The sequence below is a fragment of the Fonsecaea pedrosoi genome (genome assembly GCF_000835455.1).
Source record: "Fonsecaea pedrosoi CBS 271.37 unplaced genomic scaffold supercont1.2, whole genome shotgun sequence".
Lineage (NCBI taxonomy): Eukaryota > Fungi > Ascomycota > Eurotiomycetes > Chaetothyriales > Herpotrichiellaceae > Fonsecaea > Fonsecaea pedrosoi.
The window spans coordinates 4,250,195-4,267,377 of NW_013550614.1; the positions used below are offsets into that span (position 1 = coordinate 4,250,195).

A 17,183-nucleotide genomic window follows, 5' to 3' on the forward strand; every position below is an offset into this window, starting at 1 on the left:
GACGCAGGTGATCATTTCTCAACCTTGTCATCTGTCCACCCGCCCACCTGCCCACCCCCCTTCTCAACAGCTGTCTGTCCACTCGCGGCCGCCATCCACTGCTTTAGTCCTGTTTCAACCCGTTCCCAGTCTTCGCAAAACGTCGGTCCACCAGAAATTGATGCAATGCCGTGAAAAAAACACAGACACGAGAAAAAACTTCCTCCCCGCCGATTCCGACACTGGCCATAGCGCTTGTAGTTCCCCTTCGCTCCATTCCCCAGAAGACCCTAGCTTTCCTTGCCCCAGGGTGTGTTCTTGGACGCGCGATCCCAGAGCAGTACATAAACACTGGTAGATCCCCTCCTCATGACAACACTTCTCTCCTGTTCCCCATCCTCCTTATCGGTTCTTTCAGTGTGCCTTTGGTAAACCAGTCCAGTTGTAAAGTGCATCCAACCGAGCAACTACACCGCACTCTTACCTTGGATCTACTCCAGCCAGTCTACACCACTATTCACGATGGCCACCAACACCGAACACAACGCGGTCAACTCGGCAGTCAACGGCGACACCTCTACACATGCCCAGGACTTCGAGAAAGCCACTCGAGGCATGAGCCACGAAGAGAAGACCGCGGCTCAAAATGCGGCTCGCTTTGGATATGGCCCTCTGGCTCACATGCGAACAAACGCGGATGCTACCCTGCCTGGTGAGTTTATACGCCTCGCGACGCCCTTTTCAGAACACTGTGAGCTGATGGGTGTACAGCCTTTGGTGGTGAATTCCAACCCGGTCTCTACAGAGGCGTCGAGAAGCGAAAGTTTGCCAACCCGGCTCCTTTGGGCTTGTGCGCTTTCGCCTTGACCACCTTCGTCCTCAGCTTGATCAACTTGGGCACTCGAAACGTTAAAGTTCCTGCTATTATCATTTCTCTCGCTTTTGGCTATGGTGGCCTCGTTCAGCTCCTCGCTGGCATGTGGTAAGTTTTGCTTGTTGGCATTTTGATCGAACCTCGCTAACAGCAACCCCAAGGGAAATGGCCGTCGGCAACACCTTTGGTGCTACCGCTTTGTCCTCATACGGCGGGTTCTGGATCTCCTTTGCCATCATTCTCACCCCCGGCGGCTTTGAGATCGAATCTACAATCATTGAAAGCCAGAACGCCAAAGCCCTGACTGACTGTCTCGGCTTTTATCTGATGGTGAGTAAAGAGGTTCTCGATCGCATTTGCAGGTTTGGCGCAGTTTCTAACTGAGAGAACTACAGGGCTGGTTTATCTTCACCTTCATCCTCCTCATCTGCACCCTCAAGTCCACCGTGGCCTTCTTCCTCTTGTTCTTCACCCTCGACCTGGCCTTCTTGATGCTGGGCTGCTCGTACCTGGTCCTCGAGAACGGCGAACCCCACGTTGGTCTGACCCGTGCCGGCGGTGCGTTTGGCATCCTTGCAGCATTCTTGGCCTGGTACAACGCCCTCGCCGGTATTGCCGATACCTCGAACAGCTTCTTCATCGTGCCCGTCCTCCACTTCCCCTGGTCCGAGAAGGGCCGAGCAGCTCGCCGCGAGGACAAGACCGACAGCTCCGTGTAAGCGACCGATCTGCACAGGTACTTCTCACCACAAATCGTTACTGCGATCGATATTCCGCGCACATGATACACACGTTTGGGGGCTGCGGGGACACGCGCGAAAGACTACTTGCAGAAATTTCTATTGATGTCACAAAGAGTATGAGAGCAAGCAAGCCGCCGGAGAGAGCAGGCATGATGATTGAATCAACGCTACTGGCTGGTGGTGGGCGCGGGGGTGGTGGTATTGGACTGTAACTGTACTGGACTGGGTAATCGGGCAAAGCAAAGTCGCTACGTCTCTTTGGATATACCCCAATCTGCGTTTGCTTGGTTCTTGGGACAGTTCTGGTGCTGGCGAGACAACAAAAATTGCTCTGTCGTTTTTGCGCTCAGATACAAACCAATTAATGCCATGTTTCCTTGTTGAGAGTCACCGTTTTCGTTTTACATGGTACTGCATCGCCGAGAGTGACACGCCTACGAGTATGGAATTGTGGTGTGGTGTGGTGTGAATGTGGCTCGTCTCATTGCTCTCAATTGCGGAGCTTTCCAGAAAACGCAAAACGATGGCTGCGAAAAGAACGGACAAAACGTCATGATGGGCAACTGATGATCGTCTGATCTGATCTTCTGGTCCTCTATTCTTCTGGAGGCTTGGAGAGGTTTCGAATGTCATGGGAAAGTTTGGTATCATTTTCACATTGTCGTCATGCCCAAGCCTTTTGGCCGTTCGTTTCGAGAAGGCCCCGATGTGCTTGGTGCCAAGTGATTGGCGCCACCCGGCGCCTGGGACATCGAAGATCGCCGAGAATGGGTGATGTGATGTGATGCAGAAGATGTTGCGGCATTATGGGAGAGGACGGAGGCTCTTGGAAAGTCCCATCTCATTCCCCCAAGTCCAATCCAAGGGCTTGGGCTTTCTTTGGCGCTTAGGTCTTGGGGCTTGGACAATGGCCATCATCGACGACCACAACTTTGTGTGAAGGGACTTGGTATATTCGGTGATTAGGTCCTTACTTCATCGACGGGCTCGGCAGATGTAAGAACCCCCTAACCTCGTCACTCAATGTACTTCGTCTAGCTACGCGACGTTGAGGTCTGACGTCTGAAACAGCTCTTATGGCAGTCACATTACCCTGCCTTATTTCTTACCGAGAAAACACCAAGAATCTACCAAGAGCGTACTTGTCCTTGTAGATAGGGGAGTTTTTCTCTTTGCCATTTTCCATTTTCCATTTTCGATCTATCATTGCCATTGCCATGGCGCGGGGAATGTCTTGGGTATGCAGCGTGTAGTTAGTGGTATGTAGTATGGGCATTTAGCTCACCAGGCTGATCATTTTTTGGCGCACACTCTCTCATCGCCTCGTCCCTTTTCACCGGTATTTCGTTCCATGCTGTCTCTGCGGGTGTCTTTTCCATGTCTTTTTCAAGTATGTCATGTCATGTCATGATCATTGATCAACCACTTATCTCTTCACCCCCTACCTCTTCCTATACTGCCTGCTTACCTACTTGCCTAGGTAGGGATGGCGGGTTTTTTTTTTTTTCTTTTTAATTCCATCCTCTCTCCCATTCAGTCCCACCAATGCCATCATAGTTCCTGGTATTGGCTTGGCACCTAATTAAAGAACTGTCCGATCTATTTGATCCACGATCACTTTTGTCCTTGATTTCCCCATCTGGCAAAAAGGCGGGGGAAAAGTCTTGGGACCGGCAAGGGTCGCAGGGTGGCAGGCTGGCAGGGGATCTGGCTCGCTGGGGAGGTGTTTATTCACGTTCTACTCGCATCTGGTCCTGGACTCGGGACTCTTTCTTTGACCACCATGCCACCATTAACACGATATGTGAAAGATGAAGGACGAAGGCGAAGTTGCATCCCACCGAGGCATCAGGTATCTAGTAATGGCCAAGAATGGACCCCTGGTTCTCGGACTCGGACTCGGATTCGCATATCCGCTTGGGTACAAAATGCCATCTGCATGTTTACCCTCCACCGTTATCTATACCCATGTTGATGCTCTTCAGGCCTCCCATCGTAAGTATATCGTGCAGAACCGACAGGAGCTAGAAACGACTACATTCGCCTCGACGGTCCAGCGTGAGTCCTCTCCAGAAACCGGGTATAGCCTTATGCTGGGTCCCTCACGTTTGCGTATCCCTTTCCCTCCCCCTCTCTAACTTTCCCGGTCTCAATGCTAAGGAATTCGGCTCCCCGGAGGCAAAAGATAGCCCTGCGCCCGTTGCTGACCCTCTGACCCTCTGACCCGGCTAAATGCCCGAATCCTCCTTTCCATCTTTGGAGCGGGGTAGGCCATCTCCTCGAGTAGAGGCTGACACGAGCAACTATACACCCTGCGTGCGGAACGCGTGTCAGAACTCTGCAAGACTGATGCGGTACGACTCCACCTCATCCGCTTTCAGAGCATCCTTGATTGTGTTGGCGGTGCTCGACTCGCGGCCGATACGATGGGGTACAAGCTTCATAGGACCGCAAAAGCGCTCACGTAGCTGACACTGCTATCCCTGACTGTCTCGGCGTCGCTGCTTCGTTCGTACCGCATGAACCTGAACCGTCTGCGGTCCCCCGGTTCACCACCCTTCTCCCGCTCCAGCCGCTCCACCTCCTCAAGGCCAGCCATGAATACACCGATGGGATGCCGCCCACAGACGGTGTTGCCGGTTTCCTTGAGCACACGGAGGAATTCTGAATGTTCTCCCGTGGCGATGGCGCACATGCAAGCCCGGTCAGCGTGTGCGATGCTCTCAAATATCCGTGGTCCGTCCTTGGGAACCGAATTCCTCGAGCCTAGATTATGACCGAGTCCCAGTGTGGGCATCTTGTGTACATCTTCATTGACGGACTCTTTTGCCGTGGTCGACTCTCCTCGCACGCCATTGGGAAGTGTGAGCGGCGACGGAGCCGGGCTGGGTGCGTCGGGGAGGTAGTACGTATAGCCAAACCGACTTCCCCAGTGACAGAAATCCGACGAGATGACAAAGGCATTGCTTTTATCTGCGATGTATGGAGCCAACATTTTTCCCAGCGCAGCCTCCGTTGCAGGGTTCGTCCCTCCGACCATGATGGGGACGAGAGGGGGGTATGAGGACTCGGGCTTGCCGGGGTATAGCTTTTGGAGGAGACGGTGGATGTACGGCAGCTGCATCTCGGCGCTGTGTTCGGCCTCATCCACGGCCTGAGACATGGTGGTGAATTTGACCGTGCGACCTTGGACGACCGTAGAGAGAGCGGACAGTTCTTGGATAGTCTGATGATCGAGAGGAAGAGGCGTGCTGGAGAGAGGGGTCTCGTAGGCGTCCACGACGGACAACGCGGCCGTGCTCAAGTGGTGGTGATGGGACGGGTGGAGGATGAAGATGCGTTTGGCCTTGGACAGGTCGAGGCATTTGTACGCCCATGCCGCACAGGGACCAGAGTATGCGTACCCTGCGTGAGGAGATATCACCACTCGGGCTCCTGGCACTGGCAAGCTGTCGACGCCAGGAAGTACGCCTGTCTCGGGCACTTGTGAGAGCCACTGGTCGAGTTGGGCTGCCAGTTGTCGGCCATTGCCAGAGTACCACGACCCGGCATGAGAGGCTTCTCTCACAGCCATCTTGGCAGGAGGAAACTAGAGAACTATGAGGCCAGGAGTAAGATGTCAACACCTTCACAAGTTATTAGAGAGTTGTGGTTGGCGAGTGGTCGATGATCTCCCACCTGGGATGAAGCCTAAGTTGTCCCAAGCTGGGTCACCAGGGCCATCCTCACCTCGTGGCTCAGACGTGTGCGGGGATCCTTTAGCGCCTCTGTTCTGTGGAAAAGGTTCCATTCTCTACCCTCGTCATCAAACGCCCGTCGCGCCCTTAATTGTTCAATTGCCTCATCATAATATTCTGCCAGTGTCCATTTCCTAGACAGTGTATCAATTCTGTTGTATCTCTACTCTGTACCTCGTACAGAGAGCCATTCCATGCGCGCAACCCAGTCCTTGTCTCGATTGGACGCCTGAAGCTCTCACCAGCCACCCCCATTTCTTCGCGCGCTTCCGACGCGTATAGTGGCTATTCGCTCGTCCCACGCGTCACTCCTCACAAAACGCTCGTCTCTCTACCCCAAGTACCTCGTTCCTACAACCACAATCTACTAGTTGTGCACAGCGATAGAAGCCCCAGCAAGCATGAGCAAACGAAAGGCCTCCACCTTTGAGGAGGACATGTACAATTTCCAACCATACACCATGATTCCCTCCACGCCCTCGACGACGTCGTCCCCTCTGTCTTCCACCAGCACGATCTCATCCAACAGCGACGCGAACCCTTACGGCTTCCTCAGAGTCAAGGCCGTACCTTATCTCAACAGCCGGACGCGCAAGAGGTATCGCGACGGTCGGCCAGACGAGGAGACCATCCACGAGAACACCCTGAAGAAACTGTACGAGGCCCAACGACTGCATCTCGATGAGGCGATGCCCATGTCGGACGTGATTCCGTTTGGTGAAGACGGCCTGCCCGTGGATGAAGCCGACGCCGAGATGACCGACGAGGTCCCCGAGGCGGAGATACCGCACGCCGCGCAATCGAACCAGACTACGATCGACGCCTTTTTCGGTGGTGGGCGAGGATGCGTTGCACAATCTCGGGCAAACACAGTAGAACTGCGGCCGAGCCCTTTCGCCTCGCTTTTCAGCGCTTCCAGCAGACCGCGACAGCAGATCCAGAGGACCTGCTCTGACTACTGGAACAATCCGACTCTGCAGTCTGTCAGTGACTCCGCCACTACCGCCCGATGACGACTCGACCTTGGTTTCATGATCAAAAAAAACCGAAGACCGCTACGCTGCGTGAGCAGCACGCAGCCATGCCATGGAAAATGAGACACGGCAAAATCTACGGACAAAGATCTACGGAACATAAGGAGAGAGGGCTCTTCGTGGAATGTCTGTGCCGACCAGTAGTCTGAGGATGAAACCGCTGATGCGGTCCTGGAAAGATAAGGGAAAAAACGGAGTCACCACCAGGTTTGAAGCAAGCTCGACATCCATGCCAACACCTCCCGTCTTCCGCTTTGCATACAGATTCCAGCGTAGGAGTTGTTGGTCTATTGTGGGCATCAAAAGTTTGGCCAAAAAAAAGGCGTGAGCGTGGATGCATTTCAAAGGTCAACATACCGCAGGACTGGGCTGCTTTGGTACATCAATAGATCGTCTACTGAAGCCAACAAGTCTCAGTTGACTTCATCTGCTTGCCTCTGACCAACTACTATTGCGGGAGATAATGCCGCAATTGACAGACATTCGTTCCCGCGGACGACTGCCCATGTGACTACACAATCGATTCGTTCTTGATTGATTTGTTTCGATATGACTATCACCATGCACGAAGAGAAAGTGAGCGGCCACTGAAGCAGATAGATGGATAACTCATAGGTACATAAGATCCATGTCAAACGCTGTGATATGATATTGACTTTGGATGTCCACTTACTATGACGCCACCGAGCGTGCCTTTACCATAGAAGAAAATCAATCCCATTGTCACGTCGTTTCCCTTCCCATTACCCATGCAACAGAGAATTTCAAGCCCGATGTCGGGGTAGCGCAGAACGGACGAGTATCCTTAATGCAATGCAGCAAGCCATGTATCATATGTCCTTTGTGCGCCCATGCCTGAGTCCGTGTTCTCCAATGTAAGCCCGAATTTTGTCGAGAATTTATGCATCGTATCATCATGAGTGCTGGTGGATGTTTGTGCTGCGGCCAAAATGTGTACGTCCACGTCCATGTTGTGGTTGTAAATCCTGCCCCGGTCGTCATTTTCGTGAATTGATGATGGGCCACCCCTGGTAAGATCAGCCCATCCATCGACTTTGTCGACCCGCCTTCGTCGATGGCGGGTTTGCAGGTGCAAAGCTAGTGCTTTGTCCACTAAATCTCCTCCGTACCAATATGCTTGCTAACTTTATCTCCTTTCCTGTGTTCCGCTGTGTAATGCCTCAACAGTCGATAGACCAGTCTCGCGAGTCTCCCGAAATCTGCCCTTGCAGAGCGGACGGCCGAGCAGTCAATGTTCAAGATCCCGAATTGACTCTAGACCTATTTCTTCGCCTGGATAACCTTGTCACTTTGGATCTTCAAGGAGATATCTCGTCAGATGGTTCTCCATTGACCACTCGAAAAGGTGCGCTTCGAGCCGGCTCATCCTCTGCGCGTCTGCTGGCGCGATACCGTTCCATCCGTTCATCAAACATGCTGTTAAGCCGATGCTGATATGTCCGGTCCATTGTGTCCAGCGCCAGCTTGACCTTGTCATACGTTTCTCTTGCCTTCTCCCTTGCTAATTTGGTCTTCTCGCATCTCCTGATCAATGGGGTGAGATCCGCAAGTTCCCCGCGAAGTTGAGCCTCAAGCAGTGCAGAATTGGCGGCAATATCCTCGTGGTTCGCACGATTGCAGTCGGATGAAGCCACGCGACTTTGATTTCGCAATTCATCACTTTGGCGTATTCGCTCTTCTCGTAACTGGAGGACGGCACTCCTGGTCTCGGGACTCAGTGCCTCAGGGAGCGCCAAAAAGGATCGGGCTGATCGGTAGTTGGCATAATACATCGAGCCTCCAACTCGCCGCATTCTTGAACGCTCTGGCTTTGCACTAACATTGAGCTCAATCTTGGCGTCTCCTTTCAATGATTCTGGTGCTTTAAACTCGACACCCTCATCCCACGACTTGTCAGTGACTGGTGGAACAACATTGTTCAACATGCGTCTCGCATCGATGGTTCTACGACACTTCATACAAGCTTTGCTCTTGGAGTATGTCACTGAATTAACCCAGGCGGACAGACAGGTCGCATGAATGGGCGTATTGCAACAGGTAATGACGGCCATGAAATGATCCTTCTCAAACTCGAGCTGGCAGGCTGGACATTCCTTCTTGTGGGATTCCAGCGCTTCGATATCCTCTGTAGTGGCGCGAGTGAGGATCAACATGATAGGCGGTTTCTGCGAGTCGGCGGCCGAGCTTGGTGGTCCCTGCCCGGACGATACAGACGTAGTTGCGACTGGCCGTGGGGGAAAGGCAGCAGACTGAGGCCAGTCCACTGGATAGCCGAAGCTGTTGGCCGTTACACTCGTTGACGATTCCACCGAATGACCAGGTGGTTCTCGCAAGCGCTCGTCCGACTCTCTGTGGTGATGGAAAATAGACTCTTCCAGTGGTCGAACAAGAGCGAATTCTAAATCCGGCGAAAGAGCAGGTTGGTAAACAAAACTTGACATGTTGACGGGTCGTTGATGCTGGCCTGTAGGGGCAAGGTTCTGATAGGCGAAAGGAGGGCCGACACCACGTAAGTCTTGAGTAAAGCCAGAGCCTGAAGCAAGGTACTCGAGCGCAGCATCTTCCTCCATAAAAACGCCGGGTTGCATCAAGCGTGGGGTCTCTTGGAGGGAAGTTGCGAGCAGGTCCCTTGAGGACGGAACCGACGTAGGCACAGAGTTGCGGGGTGGAATTGGTGAATATTCGGCCATGTGTCTGCGAGCGCTTCTCTGGAATTCGATCCTGCGACGCTTGTACTTATAGTCCTCAGGAGAGGGAACTTCTCTGTCAGAGCGTGCTTGAGGTCCGGATGGGTTGTAGCCGTCCCGATGGGGCGGAGACGACATCTGGGGGTGGAAGGACTCCATGCACGGTTGTCAAACGTTGGCTATCGTGGTCAGGTAGCTGTGTCTATGCAGGCAGGTGAGAATTTTTCGGACAAGCCTCAGCAAGTCGGAGAAGTGTAGAAACTAGTCTCTGTCGCTAAGATGGATAGCCGCTGCTTCAAGTTTGGTTGACCACGGATTACGCAGCGAGTATCGGTAGGGGCCGAAGGCTGCTATCGCGATCACCGCAGATCCGGTGAACAGACGGCGTGAAGTACGTCTTTAGGACTAGCTAAACGGCGGAACAGAAAATGTTGAAAGTGATGCTGGAAGGATAAAATGGGTGACAGAGGTGAAAGCAGTGAAAGTCGTAGGAGAAGTGTGGTGAAAGTAAGGTTGTAACGGAATCTGGATCGTCATGCGAGGGGGAGAGGACAGAATCCCCTCAAGTGTCCGGCCTTTGGACTGTAGCGAGGGACCCGAGACCCTTGACCTGGCGCACCTGGAAGTTGGACGTCGGGGATCGGGGAGCGCAGAATGAACCGAGTATTTGCTGAAATATCACTCGGAGACTTGTTGAGTGTGGAGAGAGAGAGAGAGAGTGGAGGAATCAGGTTGAAAGCCAGGTACGAGTAGGTTTCAGCTTTGGCCGAGGTGTCTTATCTTGGTCCCGTGGTCTGTGCTTTAGGAGCACCCAGTGACAAGCCGATATTCTAGGTAAGGAAATCGATGACGCTGGTCAACGTTGTAGGAGAAGGCGAGTGGCTCGGGGGTGATTGGTCGGTGTGTGTAGCATCGGGAGGCTGGATTTCGGAGGTGGAAGGGGTGAAGGATTGAGAGGAAGCTGATTATGGTGAAGTGGAGGAACAGGAGCAGGTCCTCAGGAGTCAATCCGTGGCGGCGGTGAGGGTGAGGGTGACAGTGACAGTGACAGTGACAGATACAGTGGGCAGTCCTTGCCGGAGTAGCAGTAGCAAGGGAGGCAGTAGCAGTAAAAGTAGCCGCGGTGGCGCCGCAGCAGCAGCAGCAGTTTCCTACTTCTCAATTCCTGCTTGTTTCGGACTGTCAGCTTCAATCCTGGCCACCACCACTGGGCACCTGACAGGTACGCCTCCAGTCTCAACCTTGTCACCCACCGTGTGTTGTTCTCAGCCGTCCTTCCGAGCAGGTCCAGCCCCTCAGGTGACGAGACGAGACGAGAGGCAGAGGGTCCTCTGAACGGAACTACGGCAACAACTTGACAAAGAAAAGGGAAATGATGGGAAATGGGCCAAGTAGAGAGCAAGAAGATGCTGGCGGTTACGAGGAGAAGCCGAGTCGACTTCATTTATTCGCTTCTGTCCTTGTATTTCTGCAGCATGTAATTCGGCCCAATGTCAGGCGTATTCAAGGGCAAATCTGCGCTGGTTTGCCACGACAGCCTATTGCCTAGCGACCCTCATGCTTGTCGACGTGGGTGGCTCTGCGAACCATCAGGACAAATCTTTTGTGATTGAGCACCATCCCCTTAGACAAGATGTACCCAATGTTACCAGCCCAGCCTGCCTGATGCCATTACTGGCCATAGTCTGAAGGTGAGCGGGAAACAAAAGTCGATCATTTTCGGACAAACAGACTTGTGAGACTGGAACTTGAGGTCGCCTCGCTGACAGCCGCATTTCTGCCTTGGTTAGAAAGGCGCCGCGCCGTTCAAGGACTCCGAAGGGTACAACCGTGGAGCAACATGTAAAACTCTATGGTGTAAAGTGGAGGAAGTGGAGGGGGTTGAGGATCGGCTATGGTGACACTTGGGTATCTTGACACGAGTCCAGGAAAGAAAGGAAAGTCATGATCAAATCGATAAAGGCAAACAGAGTCAACTGAGATACTGCATATTATTACTGGTTAAGTCAACGTTGGCATGACTATGACTATGACCATGACCACCTTCTCAGCCGTTGTTGCTGTGTCTGCCCAAAAATAGCCCGTCATTTGATTTGGAGGTGCACATCTCCTCCCCTGCCCTCCTTGCCTCCCAATTGCTAGAGACATGGCGTATCAACAATCTTTCTGTTCCTCCCATTGTCTGTGCACCAGTCTCAACATTTTACTGCAACAGCATGGTCCCATTTCGCCTATCTTGACAGTGGCCTCGCTAACACCATGAGGTCGCTATCACATATCAACGCCTTCTCCGCAACGATTTCCTTGGGTCGATTCATAGAATGGGCTGGCTCGCCGCTGGGTGCTGGACTCTTATAGCAGGATACGCTCTCTACCGAATTCTTGTTAGACAAGAGGTTGTGAAATTACCTGCACAATCCCACCTTGCATCAGACTTGGTCCCTCTGGCCACAGAGATAGAAGAACCCCAGCCAGCATCGGATATTCTTGACGAAGAAAAGTCGAATCCTGCACGAGCCCCTCGCATTTCGCCTCCTCACTTGGAAGTCTCTCAGCCAGGAGACAGCGAACTACCTGGGAAGATGGCGGACGAAATAATACCCAAGACCGAGAGGATGCCTCCTCCACCATCTCTACCCAAACCCGCTCGACCAACAAGCTCACCTCGTCTGAACCCTCCGAATGTCAACACGATACCTACGCCACCTCGACCTGGCAATGGTTTTATTCGACCTCCTCCCTCCGCGGCGGCCTCGTTGCGTGTCCCTCCACTCAAGTCTCTTCCGAATGCCTCGCTCGCCCCAACTTCCTCCATCATGCCACCTGGCAAGCAGGTTTCACGCAAAGTGATCTTGGAACCGGGGCACTCTCCCTTGGACTGGGCGGCGCTAACAGCGAATCCCGACAGCCACCTGCGAGGAAAAGATGCGCCAGGTGAAAACCTGATGAGGGTCACGTCAGCACAACTAAAGCGGCAGAATGGAAGAAAAGGAAGAGATGCCTGGACGGTGTACCAAGGCAAAGTGTACAATATCACGCCATATATCCCGTTTCATCCTGGTGGCGCAGGGGAGATCATGAGGGGCGCGGGAAAGGATTCTGTCAAGTTGTTCATGGAGGTACATCCTTGGGTGAATTGGGACGCCATGCTAAGTGAGTGTCTCGTTGGAATACTTGTCAGCGAAGGCGAGGAAACGAGTGTCAATGCTGGAGGTCTGGACGACATGGATTGATGACATCTATCTCGACCAGCCGAGACATCAGGACCGAATCAGCCTGGTCTTGCAAGGACAGAGTGGAGGATTACAACAAGGGTTTTCATGGCACAATCCACGACATAGACTGGTCCTGTGGAGGTGTCCCTGCTCACACAAGACCTCTAGATTACGACTACTCCGGCAGAGTCAACGGAGCCTCACCTGATAGATACAGCATGTTTTATGATACCCCCGACTGCGATGGAACTTATCGAGGCAATGAGTGATGTTGAGTTTTTTTCTAAGTGTATACATGTTCTTGATCCATCGACGTGAACATCATTTCCTTCTCTGAAACGGCTTTTTCGTTGCTCGTGCCAGTTTTCATGAATGTGGTTATAGGGAGAGGCCAAGTCCACGCACTCTGCTAGTGACCACTCGAGCTTTCTAGAAGAGCGACGGGTATCTCTAAGGCCTTATTGAGGAGGCCTTGTGACAGTTCTCAGTTGAGCACGAGAACCCACCGACAATGGCGGGAAGGTTGTGTAGACAATCCCGCAACACCGGAGACTCATATCTTTGAGGCGATCAATGAGCCTCATTTCTGGGGAGTGCTCTTTTGGAAGTTGGAGAGACACGTGTCCGCCTCAAAGACAGAGGACAGTTGCATCTTTCGTACTCCGCCTTTCCTGTCCGCCTTGTTCTTTTCCCGGGTTCGATCACAACTCGTCCTTCTTGACCCCTTTGATACCCATCAGTTCGGTCTCAAAGACCAGCACGCTACCACCCGGAATGGGTCCGACACTCCTCTCGCCATATCCCATCTCGGGTGGGATGGTCAGCTTCCTCTTCTCCCCGATGCACATGTCGAGTAGGCCCTCGTCCCATCTACAAGATAAGTCCAGATACAGTCAGTCAGTCAGTCAGTCAATCACTCAGCCAGTTCACGAGCTTCACCCCCCCCCTCTTTTGCCACAAATAAGAGAGCCTGGCACCACTCACCCCTTGATGACCCTCCCCGCGCCCAGCTCAAAGCTCAACGGCGACCCTCGCGAGTACGACGAGTCGAACTCCTTGCCCGTGCTCTGCAACGTGCCCCGGTAGTGCACGTCGATCTTGTCCCCCTTGTGCGTCTTTCTCGTGCATTCAATGTCCGGCGTCTGGTACTCGATCTCGAGACCGCTGGAGGAGACGAGGTGGGCCAGGGCAAACGCCACGGCGAGGAGGGAGGAGAGGAGTCTCATTTTTGGTTTGTGTCGGGGCTGTTGGGATGTTGGGAAAGTGGTAGTAGAGGGAGAGGTCTTGTGTGTTTTCTTTGTTTGGCTGAGTGTGGTGCGTTTGGTGGTCCTGCAAGGTACAAAGCAAGACAAGGTGTACAGTCGGTTGGGAGTTGGAATGGACCGGTTCTGCTTAGAGGTTGGTCTGTGGCGGGGCTGCAGGGCTGCGGAGAACAATAGTTTCAACATCTCCCATTCCTTACAGCCTCCTATCCTTCTTCGTTGTCCAAGGTTATGCCACGACTGTGGAACATACCAATCAGCAGGAACAGGTCTGTTACATTGATCCAATCTCACTCGGCTAGCGACGAACAACAATGCACTCAAACATTCATTGTCGTCCTGGCTTTCCTGGCTTTGTCAAGATGGGCATCTCTTTGCTGTGGTCCTTGTGGAGAAATCTCCGCCCATCGTTTAGCACGCTCAAGTTTCTTACCAAGTGTGGCTGAAATACATCTCTGAAAGAACACGACTTGAAGACTCGTGAATCGACAAGGGATCTAACACTCAGGAGTCAACCCGTAGCAGACCCTTCTCGAGGAAGAAGAAGACGCCGGGCCGCATCGCAGAGTTGAATGACTACGAGTACACCGTGTACACCTGCACCTCTCTACCTTTGCCATTCTTTTCTTTCCATCGTGTTTTCTATGGCGTGGCACATAAAGTCACTGTGTCTTGCAGGACTCTGCAATATCTCAGAAAGACGATGACTTGTTGCGCATGAATGGTGCCAGTGGCATCGTTTACCTAATGTGTATCGCTTCACTCCTGATGGGTGCCTGATACACCCATCGTGGGAGTGATGGGCCTGAGGCCCTGAGCTGGCCCTTGTCTTTCTGTTTCTAGAAACCCGTCTGCCTGCACTCACTTGTGAGTGAGTCTCCTTTTCTCGTTTCTCTGCGTGTCTCGTCGGGACAGGTCCTGGTTATATACATCGTACACTCAATCATCAAGCTTGACTTACTCACTGCCCTTCTCTTTTCTATTGTCTCCCTCATCCAACTTTTGGTGGACCATAGCCTCAAAGATCTTGTTGGAGGGACATGATTACTACCAGCCCGGCATCTACTTGTTCATGGTTCATGCCACGGCGGGTGTCAAAACTTCGCCAACGCGGCTTCGAAGTGAACTATCGCACTGTGTCGTTCCTTGACATGAAGTTTCCTGGCACCTTCTGTGTCATCAAAGCTCACCTGAGCGTACCAGGCACTATTGTGTGCATTGGAAGCCGCCGTGTTCATCTCCACTCACAGTCGGTCCGTTCCCATTGCCAATGTTGCTGTTGTTGACGCCCGTCGGTGCCGCAAGGCTGCTTGATCGAGAAGCAGGGATTTTGCGACTGACTCCTCCCTTCTGCACAACAGCAACAGCGACAGCGCCAGTGGCATGCTGTCTTTTCCATCCCCGAGACGCGGTCGCTGCTCGAACTGCAATGCTTTGAGCCCGTCTTTCAGCCAGGAGCGTCTGCACTCGAACGTAACGTTTTACCTCCTCTGCCTTCTTGCGAGCAATCTTCTCCGCCTCGGCCTGCGCGACTCTCTCTGCTCGGGCCTTTTCCGAAGCCGTCTTCAGGCGCGCCTCTTTGACTCTCTCGTTCTCAGCCCGTCGGTCTTTGTCCACACTCGAAGGCGCCTCTGGGTGACTCTGAGCATCTACCTCGTCGAGCGGCCCGAAGAACTTCACGCCACTCATGTCAATGGACGGCGTGAAACCCTGCGTGAGAACTTTGCCGTGTTTTCCTACCGTTGCCTTGGCTCTGGCGAATGCCTCGGCCTTTGCATGTGTGAAGGGTTTAGCGGAGTGAGGGAAGAGACTCTGGGTCTGGTTTGCAAAGTCCTTGTTCATCTTGACAATGGCCGGGAGGGTGACTTACTTGGCAGGACTCTGGAACAAAGAAGGCCGAAATAAGGGAAAGACAAAGAAGTGAGCTGTGGTGAGATGTCGATGGTGGTGAGGCTTGGGATTGATGGAAGCCTGAGAGGGACAGGGAGACGGGGAAATAGATTTAAGGACGAGAAAGATACGAGGAGGGCTGCTTACACTCACGAATAACCACAGGCAGTGTAATTCACAGATATCATCGTCACTGTAATAATTTTCGGGGCGACAGGATTACGGTGTGACACGGCAAGGCAGAGCAGGGGCAGGCAAGGCAAGGCAAGGCAGTGGTGAAGATGATGTATCTCCATTTTGACAGGTTCTAACTACTACCTGTTCATTCACTTCACTTCACTTCTCATAGAATAGGCGACCACACTTCCTTCACCTAACAGCGTTCCTAATGACCATCCATCTACTGTAAATTACCCACACGATACTTCCCATCGCTAACATCCTCCTCCATATCAATCCTCTTGTTCACTGACGACAGTGAATGTTTTGTTGGTTGGGCTATAGCTTGTTTTTGATTTGTTCCTTGGGGCTGGCGTGTCTCTCTGCTGACTGTCGTTCAAGATATGGGTTCTTGTTGGGTAACGGGTGTTTGGTTGTTGAGGTTGAGGTTGAGGTTTGCTTGAGGGTGGCGAGACTCGGAAGAGTGGAAGAGATGTTTTGGTGATTGTGGCGTGTGTCGGCTGCGTTGAGCTTCTGGGTTGCTTCCGTCGTGGTGTCATGGAAGTCTCTCTGGAGGGTAGCGGGAGACAGCATTGGTGACGGCTGTTGCTGTTGCTGTTGCTGCTGCTGTTGCTGCTGCTGTTGCTGCTGCTGTTGCGGCTGGTTCTTGCCACTTCCTTCAATGCTCATTGTTCCTAGTTGAACAGCGCGTCGATCTCTTCTTGTCTCTGCTTCTCTGCTCTGCCTCTCTCAATCAGCTCCAGCAGCTCCTTTGAGGCGGAGTTGTCGATTGCCCTTGGAGCAATCAGAGACTTGGGCGCCGCCATGATTTTGGTGACGGTTCTTGGCTTGTGGCCACGAGCAGACGGGACGGTGTAGATGTCCTTGTGGGGACGCATGCCTGGAGAAGGCTTGACAAGGTCGTAGAGTATCTCGTTGTTGCCGAGAGCGTTGAGTTTGGCGGCCCCGATGGCGACAAGTGGGCTTCTTTTCTGAGGCTTGTGAAAAAGGGACGCCTTTTCACGTCGACGCAGCGGCGTGGGCTTGACGACCTTGGTTGGCTTTGGGGATGCCACTTGCTTTGGGGTGGCGGCTTGGTTGGACTTGTGTTGGGAGGTGTCCAGCTCCAACTTCTGGTTCTTGTTGGACGATTGAGAGGTGCTGGGAGTCGAAGTTGTGGCGGCCATGGTGACTAATGGTGATGCAGGTGTTGTATCTCGGAGGTGTTCTGGGTATATGTGAGGTTGACTGCTGGTGAAAGAGCAGTAGACGTCGAAGCTGTTGTGTTGCTTTTGTTGTAGCTGGTGTTGAGTCAGGATGTTGATCGAGCTGTCGAGTCCAGTGTGCAGAGTGTATGCAGATGGTACAGAAGAGACACAGGCGGAGGGAGAAAGGACGGGGTATTTGTATTTTTCCCATAGAACAACCAGAGAGAAATCGCTCAAGGTGTCTCACCGTCAAGTTCGGTTCTGCAAAGAACAATATCTGGGTTCCAATTCATCACAATAGGTCTGGCCAATACCATTGTTCAGTCCTGTTCGGAGGCTGAATGAGCCCTGCCATTAGCCCCAAGGGGCAGCAG

At 52.8% G+C, this 17,183-nt stretch overlaps 9 protein-coding genes across 9 annotated transcripts; 3 read left to right on the top strand and 6 right to left on the bottom strand.

The window, feature by feature from the left end:
- Positions 1 to 501: 501 nt before the first annotated feature.
- Positions 502 to 1,572, top strand: Z517_03503 (uncharacterized protein; the record flags this gene model as incomplete). The annotated part of the gene is made up of 4 exons (XM_013432607.1): positions 502 to 691; positions 751 to 961; positions 1,015 to 1,183; positions 1,249 to 1,572. 4 exons carry the CDS (start codon positions 502 to 504, stop codon positions 1,570 to 1,572), a joined length of 894 nt encoding a protein of 297 aa, XP_013288061.1.
- Positions 1,573 to 4,036: 2,464 nt separating this feature from the next.
- Positions 4,037 to 5,170, bottom strand: Z517_03504 (AmmeMemoRadiSam system protein B; the record flags this gene model as incomplete). The annotated part of the gene is made up of 1 exon (XM_013432608.1): positions 4,037 to 5,170. One exon carries the CDS (start codon positions 5,168 to 5,170, stop codon positions 4,037 to 4,039), a length of 1,134 nt encoding a protein of 377 aa, XP_013288062.1.
- Positions 5,171 to 5,734: 564 nt separating this feature from the next.
- Positions 5,735 to 6,346, top strand: Z517_03505 (uncharacterized protein; the record flags this gene model as incomplete). Its single annotated transcript, XM_013432609.1, has 1 exon — positions 5,735 to 6,346. The coding sequence occupies one exon, from the start codon at positions 5,735 to 5,737 to the stop codon at positions 6,344 to 6,346; it is 612 nt and encodes a 203-aa protein (XP_013288063.1).
- A 1,340-nt stretch (positions 6,347 to 7,686) lies between these two features.
- On the bottom strand, positions 7,687 to 9,213 carry Z517_03506 (uncharacterized protein; the record flags this gene model as incomplete). The annotated part of the gene is made up of 1 exon (XM_013432610.1): positions 7,687 to 9,213. The coding sequence occupies one exon, from the start codon at positions 9,211 to 9,213 to the stop codon at positions 7,687 to 7,689; it is 1,527 nt and encodes a 508-aa protein (XP_013288064.1).
- A 2,183-nt stretch (positions 9,214 to 11,396) lies between these two features.
- Positions 11,397 to 12,308, top strand: Z517_03507 (uncharacterized protein; the record flags this gene model as incomplete). Its single annotated transcript, XM_013432611.1, has 1 exon — positions 11,397 to 12,308. The coding sequence occupies one exon, from the start codon at positions 11,397 to 11,399 to the stop codon at positions 12,306 to 12,308; it is 912 nt and encodes a 303-aa protein (XP_013288065.1).
- A 683-nt stretch (positions 12,309 to 12,991) lies between these two features.
- Positions 12,992 to 13,516, bottom strand: Z517_03508 (uncharacterized protein; the record flags this gene model as incomplete). The annotated part of the gene is made up of 2 exons (XM_013432612.1): positions 12,992 to 13,160; positions 13,275 to 13,516. The coding sequence occupies 2 exons, from the start codon at positions 13,514 to 13,516 to the stop codon at positions 12,992 to 12,994; spliced, it is 411 nt and encodes a 136-aa protein (XP_013288066.1).
- A 1,130-nt stretch (positions 13,517 to 14,646) lies between these two features.
- On the bottom strand, positions 14,647 to 15,394 carry Z517_03509 (uncharacterized protein; the record flags this gene model as incomplete). The annotated part of the gene is made up of 2 exons (XM_013432613.1): positions 14,647 to 14,742; positions 14,801 to 15,394. The coding sequence occupies 2 exons, from the start codon at positions 15,392 to 15,394 to the stop codon at positions 14,647 to 14,649; spliced, it is 690 nt and encodes a 229-aa protein (XP_013288067.1).
- A 546-nt stretch (positions 15,395 to 15,940) lies between these two features.
- Positions 15,941 to 16,291, bottom strand: Z517_03510 (uncharacterized protein; the record flags this gene model as incomplete). The annotated part of the gene is made up of 1 exon (XM_013432614.1): positions 15,941 to 16,291. One exon carries the CDS (start codon positions 16,289 to 16,291, stop codon positions 15,941 to 15,943), a length of 351 nt encoding a protein of 116 aa, XP_013288068.1.
- A 5-nt stretch (positions 16,292 to 16,296) lies between these two features.
- Z517_03511 (uncharacterized protein) lies at positions 16,297 to 16,788 on the bottom strand (the record flags this gene model as incomplete). The annotated part of the gene is made up of 1 exon (XM_013432615.1): positions 16,297 to 16,788. The coding sequence occupies one exon, from the start codon at positions 16,786 to 16,788 to the stop codon at positions 16,297 to 16,299; it is 492 nt and encodes a 163-aa protein (XP_013288069.1).
- Positions 16,789 to 17,183: the final 395 nt, after the last annotated feature.